At 38.1% G+C, this 21,868-nt stretch overlaps 1 protein-coding gene across 1 annotated transcript; it reads right to left on the bottom strand.

Annotated features, from left to right (window-relative positions):
• Nucleotides 1-5,039: 5,039 nt before the first annotated feature.
• On the bottom strand, nucleotides 5,040-7,620 carry LOC147513308 (uncharacterized). The gene is made up of 3 exons (XM_086598899.1): nucleotides 7,584-7,620; nucleotides 7,327-7,501; nucleotides 5,040-5,929 (listed from the first exon to the last, which is right to left on the bottom strand). Exons 1-3 carry the CDS (start codon nucleotides 7,618-7,620, stop codon nucleotides 5,818-5,820), a joined length of 324 nt encoding a protein of 107 aa, XP_086455025.1. The 3' UTR covers nucleotides 5,040-5,817.
• Nucleotides 7,621-21,868: the final 14,248 nt, after the last annotated feature.

Raw genomic sequence — 21,868 nt, 5'->3', positions numbered from 1 at the left:
GTGAAATGAAAAGGTAACTTGTGAATGAATGTGCTTTGGCTTCTTCAGGATCCATTTTGTTTTGTTATACTTAATTTCTTCCTCGAGCATTTTCTTATTTTTGAATAATTGATTATTTTCTTTGGTTTCTTTATAAAGTTACCGCTTAACTTATGTTCGGCAAGAAAAAAATGAAATACTCTATTATCCTTATTTCTCTTTTCTCCCTCTGCCCCTCCTCCAAAGTATTAACTCAAGAAACCCTTTGATTTCAAATTATAAGAACAACAAAGTGAAACACCGGTTTTGCTTTTTCTTTGGTTTTTCAATTGTTCGCTATCCACCCGTAAAACCCCAAACTCTCTAAAAAGAAAAAGGGGAAAAATCATCTAGCCTTCTCGAACCGTTGCAATGATTATTCCCGCGTGTCTTCGGGTTCGAATTGAACCGCCGATCCAACTCTATATGCCTAAACGCTCGCTACTCCAAGTCAAATTGATCGCTTTTTTCTTGAAGAGACCCCGGCAATAATTCCCTAGCTTTTGTTTTCCTCAATTTCTTAATTCAATTATATTTATTTCCTCATATGTGACTCCCCGTGGATTTCTTCTACAAGAGAAATCATGGTCCAATCCCAAAGAGTTGATGATATTGACGAGTGTGGGAGGCATTACGCACTACACTTGCGCGCCACAATTGCTGCAATGTATGGTGGGAAAATCCATGCTACGCTAAAAAAAACGGCAGGGAGACAAATAAGAGGGCCTATGGCGCTTGCACCACCAAAGATGAGATTGTGGTTCCCGCCGTAGTCCGATGGACAACCGATTAAGATCGATTGAGTCACAAGACATATACCAAAGACTCATGAAATTGCAAATCCATTCCAAAGGTGGTCCGAACGAGTAATTGCTAACCTTTATTGATGGAGAAAGAAGATCTTGGTACCTGAAATTGATCCGCCTATTTCAACAATATTGCTATATTGCTATGTGAATTGAAGTAACAATACGTGAATGTTGTTGCTTGGCTTTTGTTTGTTCAGACGATAGTTTTTCATCTTATTTACATTATTATTGACACCGCGTGAAATTGTGTTCTTGGCTTTTTTACATTTTGATAGTCTACTACTCGTCTATACTTGCAAGGAAGTTTTCATTCGTGCAAGGCCATTGCTTAGCCATTTCTTAGCTTACAAAACTAGGTCGGGACTTTAAAGCCAGTGGTGCCGAACCAACCCCATGGTCCGAAGGCTAGGTACATTGAAGTCCGGTCAAATCAGCAATCCCTATCTAGAGAGTCCCAAGAGACTCAAATGTCGATGTCTCATGAGTCACGAGTGTTGGTGTACTCCAAACCAAATGAAGCAAGGTCTTGGGTACACAAGGCTTCTTGGCGTGTTCTAAACTTCTAATCTATACTGAAAATGAAATATAAAATGAAATAAATAATTAATTGTATTTAGAACTCACAGTTTCATTTCTTTTGGGGAATCCTAAAACAATGCCAAATGACTTAATAACTGGAGCTATTACAGAAGGGCCGCGGTATTGGCACCCCTTTGACCAATTCAACGGTACTAGCACCCTTCCAATAAATACACAAAAAACACTAACGGTAAGCACCTACCGCGGGATCGCACAATCCACGGCATCGGGTTGCCGCGAGATCCTATATCCCACGGAAGGTGGCTGCCGTGGGTTTAAAATTTTTTTTTTTTTTTAATAGTCACCGTAAAAAAAAATTAGTTCTCGCGAGATGATTTTGATTCTAAAGTTGCAATATGTGCATGCATCATAAAACATAAATGTAGATTTGATTGTCATCAAATAGAAGTATTGAGAAAATGCATACTACAACAATAAAAATATTCAAGTATAATATAGATGCTCAGCATGAACCAGTATGTTACATACTCACATCTTCCTTTTTCGGTTCCAAAAAAACTAAAATGTGCTTGCACGCAATTGTAAAAAAGTTACAAACACACTCATAACTTTTCGAAGGACATAGAACATACTAAAAACACCTATGAAGAGTTGGAACTATACCCAGACTAAACAAAGATTTTTGAAGATTATAGATCATCATATGCAGGCCAAACCCCATTTTGATAAGACATCAAAAACAAAATGGCTTTGAGCTTTTCAGTTAGAAAATTCTGTACAAGCAGAATTTTTCGCATTTTTCAACCCAATTTCAGGTTTGTGACCCTCCACATCGAGCTATACCACTCTACTGCCCTACTGTTTCTCTGCATATTTTTAATAATCAACTCGATGAGTTTAAGGTAGCCACATGGATCAACTCATCGATGTTTTAATTTTCCAAATATAGTATTTTCTATGTCCAGCAAGAGATATATGTACAGTATATTACTAAAAATTGACTTTTGCCCAGTTGGTGAAGTATGAGTACCACATGACCTCCGACTTTATTCAATTAAATAATCCTAATTAAATAATTAACTCTTTATGGACTTGATCCGTCAGTAACTTTGTGGAGAAATTTAGATATTGACCTAACGTCCACATCTGTGATGAATCAAAGATTAAGGTTTTCTAATACTTTGAGCTATGGAATGGAATAGAAATTACTGTGACTTGATTTGTAATGTTGTGATTGGATATAGAGTTGATAATCACACTAACATGCACACTTTTGTAGATGTGTCAGTAAATAATCATGGTTACCTTACTTTGTAATCCAACTAATTCATAGTAATTGTGCTACAGGTATGGGACAGTTACAAAGACATAGTCACAATATAGGAGATTACACTGCTTTTGTATTGAATGTTTCATTGTAAAATGTGTGTTGAGACTTGGGATTCTGCTCTCAAATATATCTTTTATAAATTGTAAAATTGTATATACATCTAGGTAACTAAAGAGTCATTACGAGTTTACTGATTTTCATTATTTCTATGTATAGAACTCCGAATGTAAATAAATGTCATTAAATCATTGATTGTCGTCACAACACAAACAATTGTGTATTAACTTCTGTTTAGTTTGTTTAATGATTAAAATAGGATCTTGATTCTTATTTATAACTATTATGATGCATTAGTATGTAGGAGTATCCGCATTACATAATTGAAATGTCGTTAGCCATTTGTTTTTTAAGAGCAATCTGTGGCATATCACTTATATGCCCACTTGCTCAGTTTCCCTTGAATAGTTCTTTGTATGTTATTCCCTACTCCGTTGGTCCTCTAAATGATTTTCTGTTGAGTGGACCTTGGAAGAAGTCAATTTTAGATACAAGTAGTGGTTCGATATAGTTCTAAGATTGATATCCGGATTTACACTCATAAAACTTGGCAGACAACTTATCCATACATTAATTGGGACTGGAAATCCAATTTATTTGCATGTCAAACAGACTATAAAATGTGTTCCTGAAGATTGACCTCTCAAGAAATTGACTCTTTTGGCTATCGATCGGTCGGTCAACATTGTACACGATCCTTTCTGGGTGGGGAGGACTTTGACAATGTCATAGTGGAGTATTTGGTGAGTGAGATCAAATGCATTCATGGGATTGATGCTACAATATAATCGCCAAGTTAGCTGTCCAAATGCTTCGTCAAGCAGTTGAGAAAGCTAAGGTAGGACTCTCATCTAGATTTGAAATTGACATCGATTTGTCTTTCGCTACTGCTGATGTATCAGCCAGAAAAAATATATGTACGATTTACACTTACTAGATCAAGGTTTGAGAGCTTGCAATCCCCTTCAAAAAATATTAGAAAAACATAATCCCTTCAAACAAAATATGCAATGAATCATTTGCTATCAATATACATATATTATTTATTCAAGTGGACTTTAGGTTTTTGAGTAATTAGCTATCTATGCAGCAAGTCCGGCCATAGGCCGGGCCAAATGGCTAGTATATAATAATAACTTATGTTTCTGAAATTTAAAATCCTTGTCCTCCACTATTTTTCTCGCAACAAAAAATACCCTATTGGTATAGCCAATTTAACATCTTAATTTCTTAATAATTTGTTAAATTTCACCTTCACTATATATTTTATTATTTTTTTCATTAGATTTGAGAATTTATTGGTTTTGATGGATGAGATTTAGAATTTAGGTTTTTAAGCAATGTTATTGTAAACTGAAATGTGGAAGCGTTACAACCAGATCGACTAACCATGTTTCTTCTATACAGTAATAGATGATATCCTACCTATATTAATATCCGTTTCTCCCAAGAGGCTCATAATGAGCCACATCAGCATAGTTTTTAAAATAGTCCCTATTTAAAAAATAATTACTTGCCTTCTTACCAAACTAATCCTGAATTTGGCCTGCTCTCTAATTTAATATAAATTAAAATTGTCTTTTCATGTGTTATGTTAAAACAAAAAACAAAGCTACGCATTATTTCATTATTTCAAATGTACGCATGGGATGAAAAAAAAAAACAAATTCTAATGGATTAGTTAATTGATATGTATTAGTTATTGGATATGGATATATATTAGTTAATAGATATGGATATGGATTAGTTAATGGATCATGATATGTATTAGTTATTGGATATGGATATGTTAAAACAAAAAACAAAACTACCCATTATTTTATTATTTCAAATGTATGCATGGGATAATAAAAAAAAACAAATTCTTAAAAACAATGGATAATAGTAAGCCTGGCCATAGGACAGGCAGATTAGCTAGTATATTCAAACAACATGTTTGAATACTACTACACTCAAAAGAAACCGGCATAGAGCATGGTTCGCCTAGTTGATAATTCAAATCTCACAACTACTATTTTCGTGGTATGACCGTCTCAATGACATACAACAATAAACAATTAACACTTTGACACAGTTGTGTCAGACAAATCTACTACTTTATATTATAAAATAATAATAATAATAATAATAATAATAATTAAAAAATAAAATAAAATAAAAAACTCCTCTAGCTACAATATCAGTTTTCACTTTTGTCCATTTTATTTTTCATTTATTTCAAGTATTGTTCCAATCTATAGAATGTAATAATAAGCTATACCTTAAGAGGGTGTAAAGGTAATTTAGTCACCCTACTTTCCATTAACAGGACATTTTATTTCCAATTTTACCTTTTTATTTTTCAAAAATTACAATCCATACAAAATCCCATAGTGTAAATTTGATTTAAAGTAAGGGTAGATATGTCATTTTAATCTAACAAAATTTTCAACAAACACATGGCGCAACATGTGTCCCACGTGTTGGAAAAGTAAAAGAAAATAATTTTTTTCAAACATTATATTTTCCAATTATACCCTCTCTCCTTTCATTAATTTACAATATCCAAAACACAAAAATCAAACAAATTCAAATAAAGATATGGGTAGATCTATAATTTACAATTTTAATAGAAGGAAGTTGTTTTTTTCATTGTTTTTTTTTCTAAAAATTAGAATGTAATTGAGAGTGTTGGAAATTGAAATAAATGTTTATTAAATGGCAACTTTCAAGTTGAAAGTGTTTAATTTTTATTTTTTTATTTAATTTAATAATAAGAATTAACAAATAAAATAAAATAAATTAGACTTATGCAAGAAAAAATAATCTATTTATCAAAAACAAAAAATGGATTCACGCTCATGGAGTGTGCACAAATGGCTAGTGTTATTAGACGTTTTATCAAGAAAAAAAAATCATTAGACGTAGAAGTCTAGAAGACTAGAAGTAGACAATCCCTAAACATGAAAATAAATAAATGAGAGCTCAAGAGAGATGAAACAAAGACGGACTAAATGCAAGAATTTATTTGTCGTAAGGTGTACGTCATGATCCATAGAGCGCCGGTCGTCGACATTTTAGAATTCAGTAGTCCCTTTTTTGTCTCTTGGATAGCTCTTTACGTTGTCTCATTATCCAGAACCTCTCGATTTCTTCGGGTTTTCGGTCTGGTATCCGGCCTGCAATTAGAGTCCACCTGCAAAATGCATATAACCGGTGTATCAGTGTGTGTAGAGAGATCGAGTGCATGCATGTGTGTTTGCGTTGAGTGTGTCAGTAAGAATCTGTACGGATTAGTTGCATCATATTATACCATTCTGACTTCTGAGTATCTCCCGGTAGGGCCGGCTCAACCCAAATTGAGGCCTTAGTCGAAAATCAGATGTGATGGGCTTTTGTCAATTGTCAAGCCGAAAAACAAAAGGGGATGTGATAGGCTATTACGGCTTTAGGACCAACTGAAACAAAATATCAAACTAGTAGCCATATTCGTAACTAAAACTAAAATGCTTTTGTCGATTGTCAAGCCAAAAAACAGAAGGGGATGTAATAGGCTCTTACGGCTTTAGGACCAATTGAAACAAAATATCAAACTAGTAGCCATATTCGTAACAAAAAAAAAATATATAAAATAGAAGGACATAGAGTATCTTTACGATTTACTCTCATTTATTTCATTCTTTTTTTCAAGCAAACAATTTGATTCGATAATGTCATAAAAAATTAAAATGATGTTTTTTTACAATATTGGAAGCTATTCTATGTTTGGAGAGAATGCAACTTTAGTGCGGATGCAGCAGCCAGAAAAGGATCCACCTTATTGCCTGACACTTCAGTATGAAGCACTAATAGGCCAGAATGCCAGACTTTGTAACTAAGATAAAAAATCTCTTTAGAACCTACTATGGAACTTGTATTGTCTTTGACAATTCTTTTCATTAATACATTTCCTTGTTTGCAAAAAAAAAAAAAAGTGATGTTGCTTTAGATGTTATTATTGGATTTGTTATAAATGTTTGGTTGCACACATTGTGGTGGACTACCGGATATTCTACTAAACTTTCTCCAATTTTAATTTTCTCCTAAATTTAGTGCATGCAGCCCACATAAGTTTTCCCAATTTTTTCTCCTAAATTAATGATGGCACAGATTTTGTACATATTTGATTGGGTTGATTTACTATTTTCTTAACAAGCATAAAGGTGTTTCTGGCATTTTGAGGCCTTTCCAAAAGAGAGACCTAAGGCGGCCGCCTAACTTGCCTAAGAGAAGAATCGACACTCTGTCCCCCAACGGTTTATGAATCTAGGATGAATTTTGGAGAAGGTTACAAGTTAGAACTAACCCTATAACAGTAGAACTGTGTGTTGATGCAACACAATTACTCTACACTAGCTCATGATGACGACACCGTGCCCTATATATACTAGACTGATGACGCATGGTGTGCGTTTTGCTTCAAACAAAGAAAGATAATATCATAATTTATACTAAAAAACAGGAGGTAAACGATTTTTTGGTTAAAGCATTACGGCTATATATATAGCCAGTGAACCGTACCATGACATATATTAGTTTTACATCAACTCTTACCAATCACCAACAAGTTTATGCATCCGAAGAATGAGATCTTCTTCTTGCTCAGTCATGTTTATGGCTACCCACTCGGTACTGGTCACTTCTACAAATGAAACAATGATGATGCAACTCAATATATATATGTAATAAACAAAAAGTATAATCCTAAAAGAAGTTCCGTTGTAGACTCCTAGTAACCAGAAAAAATAAAGTTGAAGAGACAGCTAGAGGTGGCATGAGTACATAGCAGCAAAGACCTTGAGATTCATTACTTGCAGTCCTGGCTCTGTCCCGGAGACGATTATCCATAGTGTGTAAGCTGGGTGAAAATGCTTAAAAAGCTTAATGATGTATCAACTATCAATTAAGAAAAAGCACTGCGAGATGATTTTTTAGGAGGAAACTAGAGAAATAATGAAACAAAGGGAATAAGCAATTTTGAGCTCATGTTGTTCTATTAGTTACCTACAAAAAAGCTCATGTTGTTATATTGAGTCACATAATGTTCAGAATTAATGAATCTCTTGCGTGCCAGCAGTAACCATAACAGCTTGCTTTGCGCAGAAATACTCATTTCTAGAGTACGTTCTAAGCCTCTAAGGTAACATGCATGGCGTACCATACCTGTCATGACATATCACTAATTCACTATTCAATATAAAAATAAATGTCAATTCAGGATAAGTCCAACCGAGCATAGCAATGCCTGATTTATTTAGGCGGAACCAAATCCCCCACTTTTATCACCACTTTTGAATAAACTCTCTATATTTCTAAACATCACCATTCCCCTTTTCGGTATAGCGGTATTTAACAACAATTCTTTTTTAAGTGTAAATATAAAAAGCTCATACCCACCAACTAATGGTCATACTATTATTTCACCTAATACTATACCAACAAAACTTGAATGGAAGTCAGACGGAGTGGGGGAAAATCGTGATGTTTACAAATGTGGGGGGTTTATTCAAAAGTGGGGGTTTGGACAAATTTCCCCTTTATTTAGAGTTGCTAGTTGGTAACTAGTATATTACATACCAAGGCTTTGACTTTTGCGTCCATATAGAAGGATCTTTGACTTTGTAAACAGAGATTGATACCCCTAAACTTAGAGCATTCCCAATGCAGGTGGATACGGTGGAAATGTGAATTTATTCACTTCTTTAAGGTTCAAAATCTTTGCCCAATGCAAAGGTGAATATCTCGGTGACTATTTTCCCAAGTCAAAACGAGAGTGAAACTTTCAACCGAGAGATAGTGGCTGAGTTGTGAACTTCGGACGGAATGTTGGATTTCGTCTCATGTGTTTTTTTAAAAAAAAACATTTTTTTTTTTCTGAACGGGATGTTGGATTCCGTCTCACGTGTTTTCGGGTTTTTTTTTTAAAACTTCAGACGGGATGTTTCATTCCCTTTAACCTCACCTTGCTTTTCACCAAAATGGTGAAAAAGAGAAAAAAATACTGCCTACGTGGATGTGAATATTTGTGACTTGCATTAGAAATGCTATTAATTACGAGCTAAAACATGAGATGATGTTGTAAACAATTTTAGTTTTTTTTTTAATATTCGTGCTAATAATTATGACTTGTTTTGTTGTACACGGGTCGGTCATTTGAACAAAATAATTGAAAAAGCCAAAACAATTTAAATAGGTATGTACATCATAATGATCATATTAAATTACTATATACTATAGCTGGAATTATTTTTTTAACAAGCATCAGGTTTATCATAATTCGTAATGCTACGACCTACAGTTACATTTTTTTTTTTTTTGATCGGGTAAAAGAGGTGATATTTGATAAAACCTGACATCTTCTCCTTAAAGGGAACGTCTGAGGGAGGTCCTCAAACAACAAATAAACACAACTTATCTAGTCAAAACAAAAGAAACATCCAGAGAAGGCTTGCACCATACACTGCGCCCCGACGCCTCGCCCTCAGAGTGGAGCTATGAGAGAATCCCAATTCACCATCATATCAGCAAAGAAAAAGTTACTCCTGTCCTTATGCGCTCCCATCCAAAACCATAGGATTCCTTTGATATCCTTAATGATTCTATCAACCCTCACACCACCATTACGAAAAATTACATTGTTCCTCGAGTTCCATAACCCCCATATGATGGCATATGGCAGCAGACACCACAACTGATCTGCGAACCCATTTGACATAGGAAGCTTGGGCCACTTCTTGAGCAGTTCACACACTGATGTAACATGGGAGATAGAGAGATGTGAGAGATAACCCCATACTTGAACCGACACCGGGCAGAAGAGAAAAATGTGCTCAATACTCTCTTCACACAAGCGGTACAATGCACATCTGCTGGGGATGATCATACATCTTTTCCTCAGGTTATCGACCGTAAGAATCTGTCCCTAAAGCGTACACCAAATGAAGAATTTAACCTTTGAGGGAGCTTTAATTCTCCATACAATCTTATATGGGAAAGGAGGGATAGGAACCATCCCCTCCCTGTTAAGATTAACCAATTGAGTGTAAAAAGATTTGACTGTGAATCTTTTCTCCTTAGACCACCTCCACTCCCATTTATCATCATCACCACCGTAGAGTTTTGCGTTTGCCAGAGAATTATATAGAGCAGCTAGGGAAATAGCCTCACTCTCTCGGAGGTTTCGTTTTCTTAAGTGAGGATTCCAAATCACCTCATCACCTTCAATGTTCATATGACTCTCCACTGTACCTTCTTTACTGGAGGCATATTTATAAATATTAGGGAACTTTGCCGCAAAAGGAATATCCCCACACCACTTATCAAGCAAAAAACGAGTGTTATTATCCCGCCCCACACAATGAAGAATACCGTCGAAAAAGAGTGTTTTTGATGCAAGTATACCTCTCCATAAACTGCACCCATAAGTAGACGTCACCTTCGACGGTTGCCCTCCTCTCTCTTGATGGCCATATTTATTAATAATGACCTTTCTCCATAAGGCTTCACTTTCAGTACCATATCTCCACAACCACTTGGCTAATAAAGCTTGATTCATAAGTTTGAGTTTTCGTAACCTTAAGCCTCCTTCCTTTTTCGATGTACAGACCTTATCCCAAGCTAACAGATGGAACTTTCTTTTCTCTTCACATGATTCCCACAAGAAGTCTCTCATAATTTTCTCTAGCCGTTTAGCCACACAAGAGGGAATAGTCAGCAAAGACAAATAGTATAAAGGGAGATTTGACAACACACTCATAACAAGGGTCAACCGAGCACCCTTAGAAAGGAGCTTTCTTTTCCAGCCACCTAATTTATTTTGGAAGGACTCCACCACCGGGTTCCACACTTCACTATTTTTATACTTTGCTCCTATAGGAATGCCTAGATACTTACAAGGGAGAACATCTACCTTGCACCCCAATATCTCAGCCAAGTTGCTTATGTTGTCGACATATCTCACACTAATGATTGATGACTTAGAGAGATTAATTTTCAGTCTAGAGATCGCTTCAAACAACAGGAGAATGGATTTTATAGTGAGGATGCATTCTGGTGACGCCTCAGTTAGGAAAAGAGTGTCATCTGCGAACTGAAGAATACCAACCTTTAAAGTGCCGATAGAAAATCCCTTTAGCAACTCCAAGTCCATTACCTTATTAGTTAGCCGAGTCAAAGCTTCCATTACCAAAATAAAGAGAAACGGCGACATTGGATCGCCTTGCCTAAGGCCTCGCTGAACTTTAAAGTTGCTTTCTGGCACTCCATCTACCAAAATCGACAAGTGCACAGTGGACAAACATGTTTTTATCCATTTCCTCCACTTCACACCGAAACCCATTCGCTTCAGAATATAGTCCAAAAATTGCCAATCAACATGATCATATGCCTTGGTTATATCCACTTTGCATGCATAAAACACCCGGAGTACCTTGGCGCACTCTTGAGTCAATGCATTCATTTGTGATGAGTGCGCTATCAAGGATTTGACGCCCTCCAACAAAGGCTCCTTGATGGCTGGAAATAAGCTTAGGCAGTACGCCTTTTAACCTTGTAGCTAGCACCTTAGATAGAACTTTGTAAATACCCCCTATTAGGCTAATATGCCTGTAGTCACCCAAGGCTAGCGGACCTTGTTTTTGGAATTAAGGATCAAAGTAGTGTTATTTCGCCAGTCCATGAACCCGGTATCTTGAAATTCTCTGATAGCCGCCAACATATCTTCCTTGAAAATATTCCAAAACTTTTTATACACTATCATGGGCAACCCATCAGGGCCCGGGGCTTTGTCGTCACCTAGTTCTTTAAGTGCTCCAAACACTTCTTCTTCAGAGAAATCAGATTCCAAATCTTCTTTTTGGATTTCATCTAACTCATCAAAGACCAGCCCATCAATGTCCGGGCATTCGAGGTGTGGGTTTTTGTAGAGATCAGTATAAAAATCCACAATGTGCTTCCTAATCTATGCACCGTCTCGACTAACATGCCCCTCAATTACCAAAGAAGCAAGACTATTACTCCGGTTTCTCATATTAGCCATTTTGTGGAAGAACTTAGTATTGTTCTCTCCGTCAGTTGCTAATTGAGATCTTGATTTTTGACGCCAGCTAATCTCCTCAAGCCTTAGTAATTTTTGGAGATCGTTTCTAAGGTTGGTCCTCTCAACTATCTCATCATCAGTAAGAGGAGAGTTCTCTTCCTTCTTGTCGAGATTCTCTATGCCCAAGATCTTGGATTCAATTTTCCTGTCCACCCTCCGGAAAACTTCCTTGTTCCACACTTTAAGCTTAGATTTAAGATTTTTAATCTTAAGCCACCACACATAGCTAGGTTTCCCAGTAGGAGAAAAAGATGTCCACCACTCCTCTATTTTTTGACCCAGAGTAGGATCCTCCAACCACATTAGTTCGAACCTAAAGGGTCTCGATTTTCTATTCACCTTGTTACAATCGAGCAAAATAGCTCTATGATCCGAAGTGAACTTTGGCAAAGCAATCAGCCTCGCATCTCCAAAATGTGTCCCAGTCTACCGAGGAGATAAATCTATCAAGCTTCGACATAACTGGGTTTTCTTTGTTATCCGACCATGTATAAGACGCACCTTCCATAGGGTATTCCACAATCTCATGCGTATTTTCAAACTCTGCAAAATCCCTCATACCCTTTGTCAGTCTTGTTCTCCCTCTCTTCTCGAATTCAAACCGAATCAAATTAAAGTCACCGCCTATACACCAAGGCAAATTAGACCATGCTCTAATATTATCCAGCTCTTCCCATAAGTGTTCTCTGAATCTCTTATCACTCGGCCCGTAAACACCCGTAATGAGGCATTTGAAATCCTTAGATATCAAGGAACAAGAGATGGACAGAGAGTATGCCCCTTTCAGCCGATTTTCAACAACAATTGTGCTTGTATTCCATGCTACAATAATTTCACCAAAATGTCCAGAGATACCAATCGCCGATACAAAATCCCACTCCCATAAAGGTTCCACGTTCCACTTTCTTCAATCACTCTAGCATCTGAAATCTTCGATTCTTGGATTAACATTACGTCACAGCGAGAAAATCTAGCAAGCTGCTTCACACTCCCTTGGGCCGCTACATTACATAACCCCCTCGCATTCCATGACACCACTTTAATCGTCATTAACACAGTCCAAGTCCCTGAGCACATCGTTTGACTGCTCATAGTTAAGACGTTCCAAATCGTCTTCGGTATCATGTACAATTTGTTTCCATCTCCTCGGTTTTGCTTTACCCAATTCATTTAGGATATTAGACACCTTGTCTCTACCCATCCCGAAAGTGCATGCCAATCTGTCCACAATAGGTATTACCGACACATTTACCCATTTTTCCACATCTTGACATTTTCACATGCACATAAACCCTCTAAGAAATTCCCACCCTCATCCTTTTTCAAGGCCGTGATCCGTTACGTCAGTGATGCATTCGCCTCAAATCCGAGGAAACTCTATGGAGTGACTTGAAGATTGAGATTGTATGCATTTCAGTAGTGGCCCCAAGAACGTTTAAAGGCCGATGATTATCAGTATTCATATTGAAACCTGGCGCGGAGTTTAGTTATTGGAGTGATCATGGGGAGTTTGACCTCTTACGGTACTTCAGCGTGACCTAGTGGTGGCGATTGGCATCGCGAAGACGGGAACGAGGAGGTGAATGCCCCGTCTCGGTCGAGTGGGTTCGATGTTTTGTAGATTTAGTTCCTTGAGATCATCCTCTACTCTCTTCTTTACGTTATCGTTTCCTTTACCTTTCCCTTTTTCGTGAAAAGCCACCAATGAAGATGGCGTTGAGATCCCATGCAATCCCAAGCTAGGGTTTATGTCTACAATGCTCACAACTACTTTTACTTTCGACACTTTTCTGTGGAAATCTTTGTTTCCGTATGAACCGATAGGTTCGGATGTTGTTTCCCCAATAACTTCACGTTTGATTACGTAGGCCCATTAAAATTATCCATCCGCTTTCGCTATTTTGGGCCCAAGGGCGTAAGTTTTCTCTAGATGCTTGCCTTCTACTTCCGGGACACATGAAGTGAAATGTGTCAAAGGAGTTTGGCGTGGGAATGTTGGGGCCTTAGCAAGTACCCATGGAGAGGCGACCCATGTGGTTGAGCAAGGCTAGCTACCCTTTTGTGTCGGGTTCACCGGTCCCCGACCTATCTTGTTGTACCAGATTTGAGGTATGGTTGATACCTGGCGAGTGCTCGACATTATTCAAATTTCCTACATAACACATTGGCCCATCGGTAGGAAATGTATTGGTAGGTTCCAGATTGAGCGGCCCTGATATTGACCAAAGGTCCATCACCATTCGTTGACCCACTGCTATAGTTTGAAATAAAGTTGGTACCATTCTGAGATCCCCTCACATTAGCTCCGTATTCTTGACCATATGGGGACCCACCATTTGAATGAGATGTGACCTCCGGTTAAGTCCTCTCTAGTCGACTTGTAGAGTTAACCACCTCAGCATAGCTTCTTCTTTCTCCACTATGAGAAAAGTTCTGATCTACAGTTACCAATGGACCCCCGGGAAACCAAAGATGCACTTCTAGTTCAACAAGAATGGGATAATGGTAACCTTTCTCTAGCAAGGAAATCAGCCTTGGTAAAGTGTTGATAGACACAGACTCCACAAGGACCCTAACAGAGGTTCTATCGATATACATAGACTTGTCATCAATGCACTTCAAAATCCCACATACCTCTGCTAAGGCAGTTACCACCTCGTGGATTTTCAAATGGATAGGAATACCAACAAATTTGATCCATTTTATATTCGACTTCAAATCATCCACATCAATAGAGTTAAGCTCACTCCTCCACCTTTGAAAAGTGATACAACCCGTATTCATTCTCAACGGGGGCATCCGAGCCAGCCGAATAGCTTCCTCAATAGAGTTCATAGTGAACAACGTTACACCTAAGTCCAATACCCTCATGACGGATTTGCCAACATGGTTATCGATTTTATCCTTCACCCACCTTCTGTCAAATGGCTTACTCTCTCGGGTATGCAAATCACGGTTGTATCCCACCATTTGGCGTTCACCATACGCCCATTCGGTTTCACCACCACTTTGGGTTCACCACCGATTGAGATAGTTCTCGACATGGCCCGAAACTTCTTTATCACTATGGGAAGGAGGATATTCATTGTCTTTCGCTCATGATTTCTATTTCCTTTTGACCTCCTATTTTTTATCCCCAAGGCTAGCCCCCGAGATGAACAACTCCATTAGTTGGAGGCCAGCTCTCTCCACCCCAAGCCTTTTGATCCCTCCGGGAAGCATAGAGTTTTGGTATGCTTTGGCTCGGACCTTTTAAAGAAGAAATTGGACAAATCCTCCCCATAGGAATTCTTTCTTTTTGTGCCAATAATGGCAACCCAATCGTCGAAGAATCTAGCTGGGTGCCCTACTCGAATCTCCCTCCCTCTTTACGCGACCACAAGAAGAGAGCCATCCATCTTCCTCCCCCTCGATATAGATGCCTTGAAGGTACCGCCCACGTTTTTCCGTGATGTTGATCTCCTCACTCGGACGTTCAGGTTCTAAATCTTTCAAAGTCAAAAGATTTTGAATCAACTGTAAAATCTTCTCTCCGAGTTGCATAGAGATGCCTATTCCTTCTCATACTCACTTTGAATCGATGGCTAAGAGAAGGGAAGGCAAACAAAACGAAAAAGAAAAGTAGGACGTTTAACAATCCCGATCGTACTAACGAGGAGAACACCACTTTGTACCCGAACTCACACCTAAGAAGATGTAAAATTGTGCACAAATATGGGATTCTCTCTGCTAGGGAAAGGGTATTAGAGCATCTTTAGCAGAGCAACCAAAAAAACACTAAAATTTTGAACCAAAAAAACACCAAACCAAAAAAACACCAAGCAACTTTAGGAGCAACATCAAAAAAACACCAAGCAACTACGCGGTTTTGCCAAAACCGCGCCACTAAAGCCCAACTGACAGGCCCAAGCCCACGCGGTTTTGGCAAAACCGCGCGGTGTTCAGAACACCGCATGCTACTTCTATATAAACAGTTCCAAAGCCGCGCGGTTCAGTCACTTTCACCTCTTCTCACAATTATAAAACCCTCTCCTTAGTTAAAAAAAAAACAAAAACCTACCTAAACTCTTAAAATTTGATATGGATCCTTTTGAACCTTTCGACGGTGATGATTGTCGATTACACATCACGACATTGGCGATGAGGAGAAAACCCGGAGGAAGTAGAATCTGATGGGGAGAAGACAGTGGGGAAGAAGAACCCGAGGATGTCGCGCCGACTGATAGACATCCCTATGTACTGGAGTATCAGATGAACGACTTCAATTGACAATTTGCACCTGGAGAAGCACTTGATATGGAAGTTGTGTCTTCTACACGTGATACAAAACACGGTCGAAAGTCGCGATGGCTAATACTCGGGTAATTAATTAGTTTTGATTAAATATTTTGAATATTAATTAGTTGAGTTGGACCAATTAATTATTTATCTTATACGCATTATTTATTTTTTTATAATATCAGCATGTTGTTGACTACCGAGTTAGATCGGCTTTACTTGGTGTTAGAGAGTGGTGGAAGGTTATTAGGAGTTTGGATGAGTTTGTACATATTAGAGATAGTATTTTGTATACACCTTTGGGTATTTTGATTGATACGGATTATGAGAAGGCTGATTAGGCAGTGGTCATAGCTTTAGTAGAAAGATGGTGGAGTGGAACTCATACATTTTATTTTCCTTGAGGAGTTAGGGTTCACACCACTAGACTTCACTATGATTTCTGGGTTGAGTATTGGTATAGGCCAACCGATACTTTTTCATATAAGTTATGAGAATATGGATAGTATGCTTATGAGTGTTCCTCGTTTGGGTGCGGATGCTTATGATTCTTCTGGGATTAAGCTATCTCATATTAAGACTGCATATATGGAACCCTCTTGCATCCCGATACACGGCGGAGTTAGCTTTGGATTCTTCTTGGGTAGTGAGGGTCTTGTCGATTATGTTAGGGCTTTTTGATGTTTTTATTGTGCATGTTTTGTTTCCCAATGGTCATTCTACTGTGCGATCGGGATATTATGTTAATGTATCCGATTTGCATACTATGAGAGATTATGACCGGTAGCTTCGATATGCCACAATGATATCGGGCGTTAGATAAAGCTTCCGCATACATTCGAAGTAGAAGTCCCTCGGATTGCGGGATTCACGGGACTTTTAGAGATTTTGTTTTATGAGTACTTTCGATGTCTTTGTCCTAACATAGACATGATTCCGATACTACCGCCCTAGATTTGTTAGTTGGTCAGGGCCTCACTTAACTCGTAATAGAGGGCAGATTAAGAATAATATCCGTATGGCTCATGCTCGATTGATATTAGATCATTGTCATCTATTGAGTGGAAACCTTGGCGTTTGTCCTCGCCTTTGACGATCCAACAGTACAACATGCTTGTGTGTTGTCACGTCCACGAGTTGTTTTGCCGCCGGATTTGTTAGGTTTGAATGCGTACCGGCGGATGTTGGAAGGCGGATGACCGACGTTATGGAGTTCCATGTGCTCCCATGCCAGATGTTAGTGATGCAAAGTCGTGGGGTAGAATTTAAGTTCATGAAGTTCATGCCAGTGGTGGTCCTTGGTCAGATGTGTCTTCTTTTGTGTTGAGCAGACTGCTGATCAGTATTATAGATGGTGGAACCGTGTCTCCATGGGTCCGTTGTTGCCTCCTGTTGGTCGGGCAAGCAACTTCGAGTTTGTGGGCCTGGAAGGGATGAGACGTAAGCTATGTATTCCTCATCCGCCATAGCCTGTTTACAACCCACAACCTCTGAATGCATATCATCCGACTCACGTATGCATCGAGAAATCCTCAGATGTTTGCCGTGTGTGGACCTGATGGGGAGCCTACTTATATTTCCATTCCTGAGCCGCATATTGATCAGTATACCATGGTGAGTTTAATTGTTTTATTTATCTTCTTCATTATATATATAATATGTACTCACCTTTGTATTTTCTTGGATTTTAGGTTGAGGTTCTAGAAAGATATGAGAACCGTGTTCTTATGTTTGATGGGATGAGGACTGCCCTATATCATTATAGCCAAGAAAGAGAGGAGGCATATTCTCGGACATATCAACAATCCTAACGCATGCGTGACGAGACTTCGAAAGCGTATGAGGATATGTAGCAAGTGTACACGCAAAGAACATCGGGAATATGAGGAACTTCAGTTGAAGTAGTTAACCTCCGTCTTGATGAGAGAAGATCATAATTCTCGATTAGGAACTTAGAGGGCGGCTTCAAACGCCTAAATAGAGAGAGGGGATCGAGTGGTAAGGGCGTAAGAAGAGAGCTAAATAAATTTGATGTAATATGATAGGTTTTGGATTATATTGGATATTATATGATTATATCATAATCATAGATTTTGGGATCGCATAATCATAATCATAGGTTTTAATTTCTTTAATTTTTTCGATTTTTGAATTACAATTCTTAATTTCTTCAATTGCACAATTGTTAATTTCTTAACTTCTATGCACAATTTATAATTTTTCAAGTTCTATGCACCACAGTTCTAATTTTCAGAAAAAACGCACGCGGTTTTGGCAAAACCGCGCCCATTGAAGCCCAAGCCTATGCGGTTTTGCCAAAACCGCGCATTTATAGAAGCCCATTTAGCGGCCCAAGCCCAATGTTGGAAAAACTCGGGTTTTGGCAAAACCGCGTGAGTGATTTGATACAGCACCAAACCTGGAACCAAATATTGGTCGATTTGGTGTTTGGTTTGGTATTTTTTTAGTGTTTTCATCAATATGTAGTTTTCCTGAAGTTGAAAAAACATCAAATTCTTGATATCACTACTAAAGATGTTTGATGCTAGATTGATATCACTACTAAAGATGCTCTTACTCACTAAGAAGGTAATAAATCTAAGCTCCCACTCCAGAGGATACTTAGAAGATGGGAGGAAGAATTAAACCTAACTTTGATGAGCAACGGGTGAACAGGTAGAGTCAATATTGAATGGTAACGAATTGATGCTACAGTCACATTGATGCGTACAAAAATTTAATTTTCTGATTACAGGACCAATAAATATGTAATTACTTCCCTACAAGAAAAAACGTGTCCAAAAAATAAAGACGTGTCCGAACAACAATGAAAGAAAATTTCAATGCTCCCAAATCAATCTCTAACGCTGTGCAGCGTCATCAACTTGACTTACTCTGGCATCCCAATGTCACGACTCACGATTTATGTTGGGCAGTTGGGAGCAGGGCCCAAAATATCGCCGAGATATCCGATATCTCGCCGAGATATCCGATATCTCGCCGATATATCTCGGTAAATTGGTACACCGATATCGATTTTTCCGAGATATATCCACCGAATATTGAACCCATTTTTTTCCGAGATATATCGGAATTTCCGATATGAAAATTTATATCGCCGAGATAATCGATATTTCCGAGATAATCGATATATATCGGTTGACTTTTTGACCAATTGTTAATAATTTAATATTGAAATTTCCGAAATATTCTATATATCCGAGATATATCGGCAAGAGATCCGAGATATCCGAGATATATCGGTGAGATATCCGATATTTTAGAAATTTTGGACTGGTCACCAAAAAAACCGAGATATCCGATATATCCGATATATCTCGGTTTTTGAGTAAACCGATATATTAACCGATATCGAAATTTTGGGCCTTGGTTGGGAGGACGATCTCAGTTCTGGATTCTAATCATCATGATACCATTATACCAATGATCGAAAATGCGCAGATACACTGTTAAGTAATTTCATCATTAGATTTCTGCACCATTATACCAATGATCGAAAATGCGCAGATACACTGTTAAGTAATTTCATCATTAGATTTTTGCACAGAATTTTCAATCTTTTTGACCAAGCATTACGTTGACGTTGATTATGGCGAATGAATTTTCCGTACAGCCGTACCTTAATTCCTATGTTCTAAGAACTAAGATTCTCCAATACTAAAGAGAATCTGTGGGCTTCCCTGGACTTCTGGGCCTCCGTTAGTGGACCAGACTGACCAGAGTGACTGCCCCTGTAATTCTGTAATGATCAAAAGATCAAACCCAATAAAATTGGTTCCATGACCAGCACTGCTCAATTCACTGAGTGCCACACATCCTCAAACCTTTTTTTTTTGTCGATGAAACAACGTCCTCAATAGTCAATCCTTACAGTTATTGGGCTTGGAGCCTTGGAGGGATGTATGTGCCCAATCTAATGATGCAACAATAACAGCATGGTGTAAATTTTTTCCAAGTTACCTAATCGTAGAAGTAGTGATTTTTTTTTTTTTTTGGAACATCGTAGAAGTAGGAATTTGCAGAAGTTCGGAAATGGTGCTCTGGGTAAAGAGGAGATACTAGTCTCTAATAATATCCAATAGCACAGAAGACTGAAGGCCTTTAAAAGGGAAGACACCCTCCCCCAGAGAAGGAGAACTAGCAATCCAGCTATTGCTAAAGCATCTTCTAGTCCTCATACACATATATTATATACACATAACCACCACTTGAGCACAGTAGATAATCTGGAGAACCATAATTTAACTAATGTTGAGTATGATGTGAATATCAGATTTGATGGAGCATTCAATAAGGACAAGCAAACTGGAGCAGAAGCTGTTCTGGCCTGGAATGCACAAGGAGACCTAGTAGCCGCTGCAGTTAGGAGGTTTAAAGTTCGAACAGCTGAGGAGAGTGAACTCTTGGCGGCTGAAATGGCAGTCAAGCTAGCATCAGCCCTAGAGGGAAGGAAGTATGTCTTTCAGGGAGATAATGCTGCAGTCATCAGATCACTTGCAACTCAAGTTTGAAGTTTCTAATCTCAACTGGTCCCTTCAGACGATAGTTGAAGCCATTTGTAGGAGTGTCAGTCTTTTGGAATATGATGTTTTTAGGTGGTTTAATTAACAGAACTTGTAATGGGGATGCCCATGATTTAGCAAAATGGGCAAGTAATTCGTGTGACATGAATGATCTGCCTAGATGTTGCAAAGACTATAAATGTAATCCTATTATCTGGTAGTAATAGAAGTGGGGTTGTTAGCCAAAAAAAAAAAGTAGTTACTGTCCACTTCCCTGATCACATAAAGAAGTTATCAAAACCTAAAAGATTGTTATGATATTATGAAGAATATAAGCAGTATTTTTTTATTTTAAAATATTGCAATTAATGAAATTACCAATTCGCCGTAGAAAAAGGTGAAATGTGTGATCCATCATGGATAATGAAATGATATTGCTCTACCAATGTGCCATGAAATGGATAAACATAAATTCGAGGTGTACGAATGTACGATTGGTGAGGCGGTGCTCTATGCTTTTCAACTAGATCGAACAATATTACGTTCCGAAAAGTATCACCTTTGATATATGTAAACTGTTTTGTGATTTTTTACTGATGGATTTTGGAATTTCGAGTTGTTAACTGTGGTTTCAAGTAACACATTTATGGTCCTCATCAGGTTAGTGGTCATCATAGTATGTGCAACTGGGACTAGAAGACCATTAAAAATTACAACCATAGCGCAGGTGGTGAGGTGTATCTTTCTTTCTGTTTTTAGCGCTTTCTCCCTCGTTACTTCACCAAGGATAGCTTTGATTCTGACTCCTACTAACTGTTAGTTAAGCTAATAACGTGTGTGACTAGAAAGCTTTGCTATTTTATTTAGTGAGTAATAATACCCTTTCCCTAGCAGAGTTAATACCGCATTTGTGTACAATTTTACATCTTCTTAGGTGTGAGTTCGGATATAAAGTGTTGTTCTCCTCTTCAAACGTTCTTTTTGCTCTTTAGGAGATGCTGTAAGAGCATTTGCAATGCAGGTGATAGAGGGGGGAAGTGAAAACTATCACCTATTTGGGTCCAAAAGTGCTGTGCAATGCAAGGTGATAAACTCGGTGATAATTTTCCCCAGTTCAAAACAAGGTGAAACCTTCCACCGAAGTTTTTCACTCGACTTGTTAACCGGGACCGGGATGTTGGATTCCGTCTGGATTACA

Source organism: Coptis chinensis, chromosome 3, assembly GCF_015680905.1.
Source record: "Coptis chinensis isolate HL-2020 chromosome 3, ASM1568090v1, whole genome shotgun sequence".
NCBI classification, from domain to species: domain Eukaryota; kingdom Viridiplantae; phylum Streptophyta; class Magnoliopsida; order Ranunculales; family Ranunculaceae; genus Coptis; species Coptis chinensis.
The sequence above is the reverse complement of the archived record's forward strand: the minus strand, read 5'-3'. Positions and strand labels throughout refer to the sequence as shown.

Coding starts and splice junctions, on each gene's coding strand:
- LOC147513308 (XM_086598899.1), bottom strand. CDS start 7,620: ATGGATAATCGTCTCCGGGACAGAGCCAGGACTGCAA. Junction 7,502..7,583: donor GGACAGAGCCAGGACTGCAA/GTAATGAATCTC, acceptor TCTGGTTACTAG/GAGTCTACAACGGAACTTCT. Junction 5,930..7,326: donor CATAAACTTGTTGGTGATTG/GTAAGAGTTGAT, acceptor TGCATTTTGCAG/GTGGACTCTAATTGCAGGCC.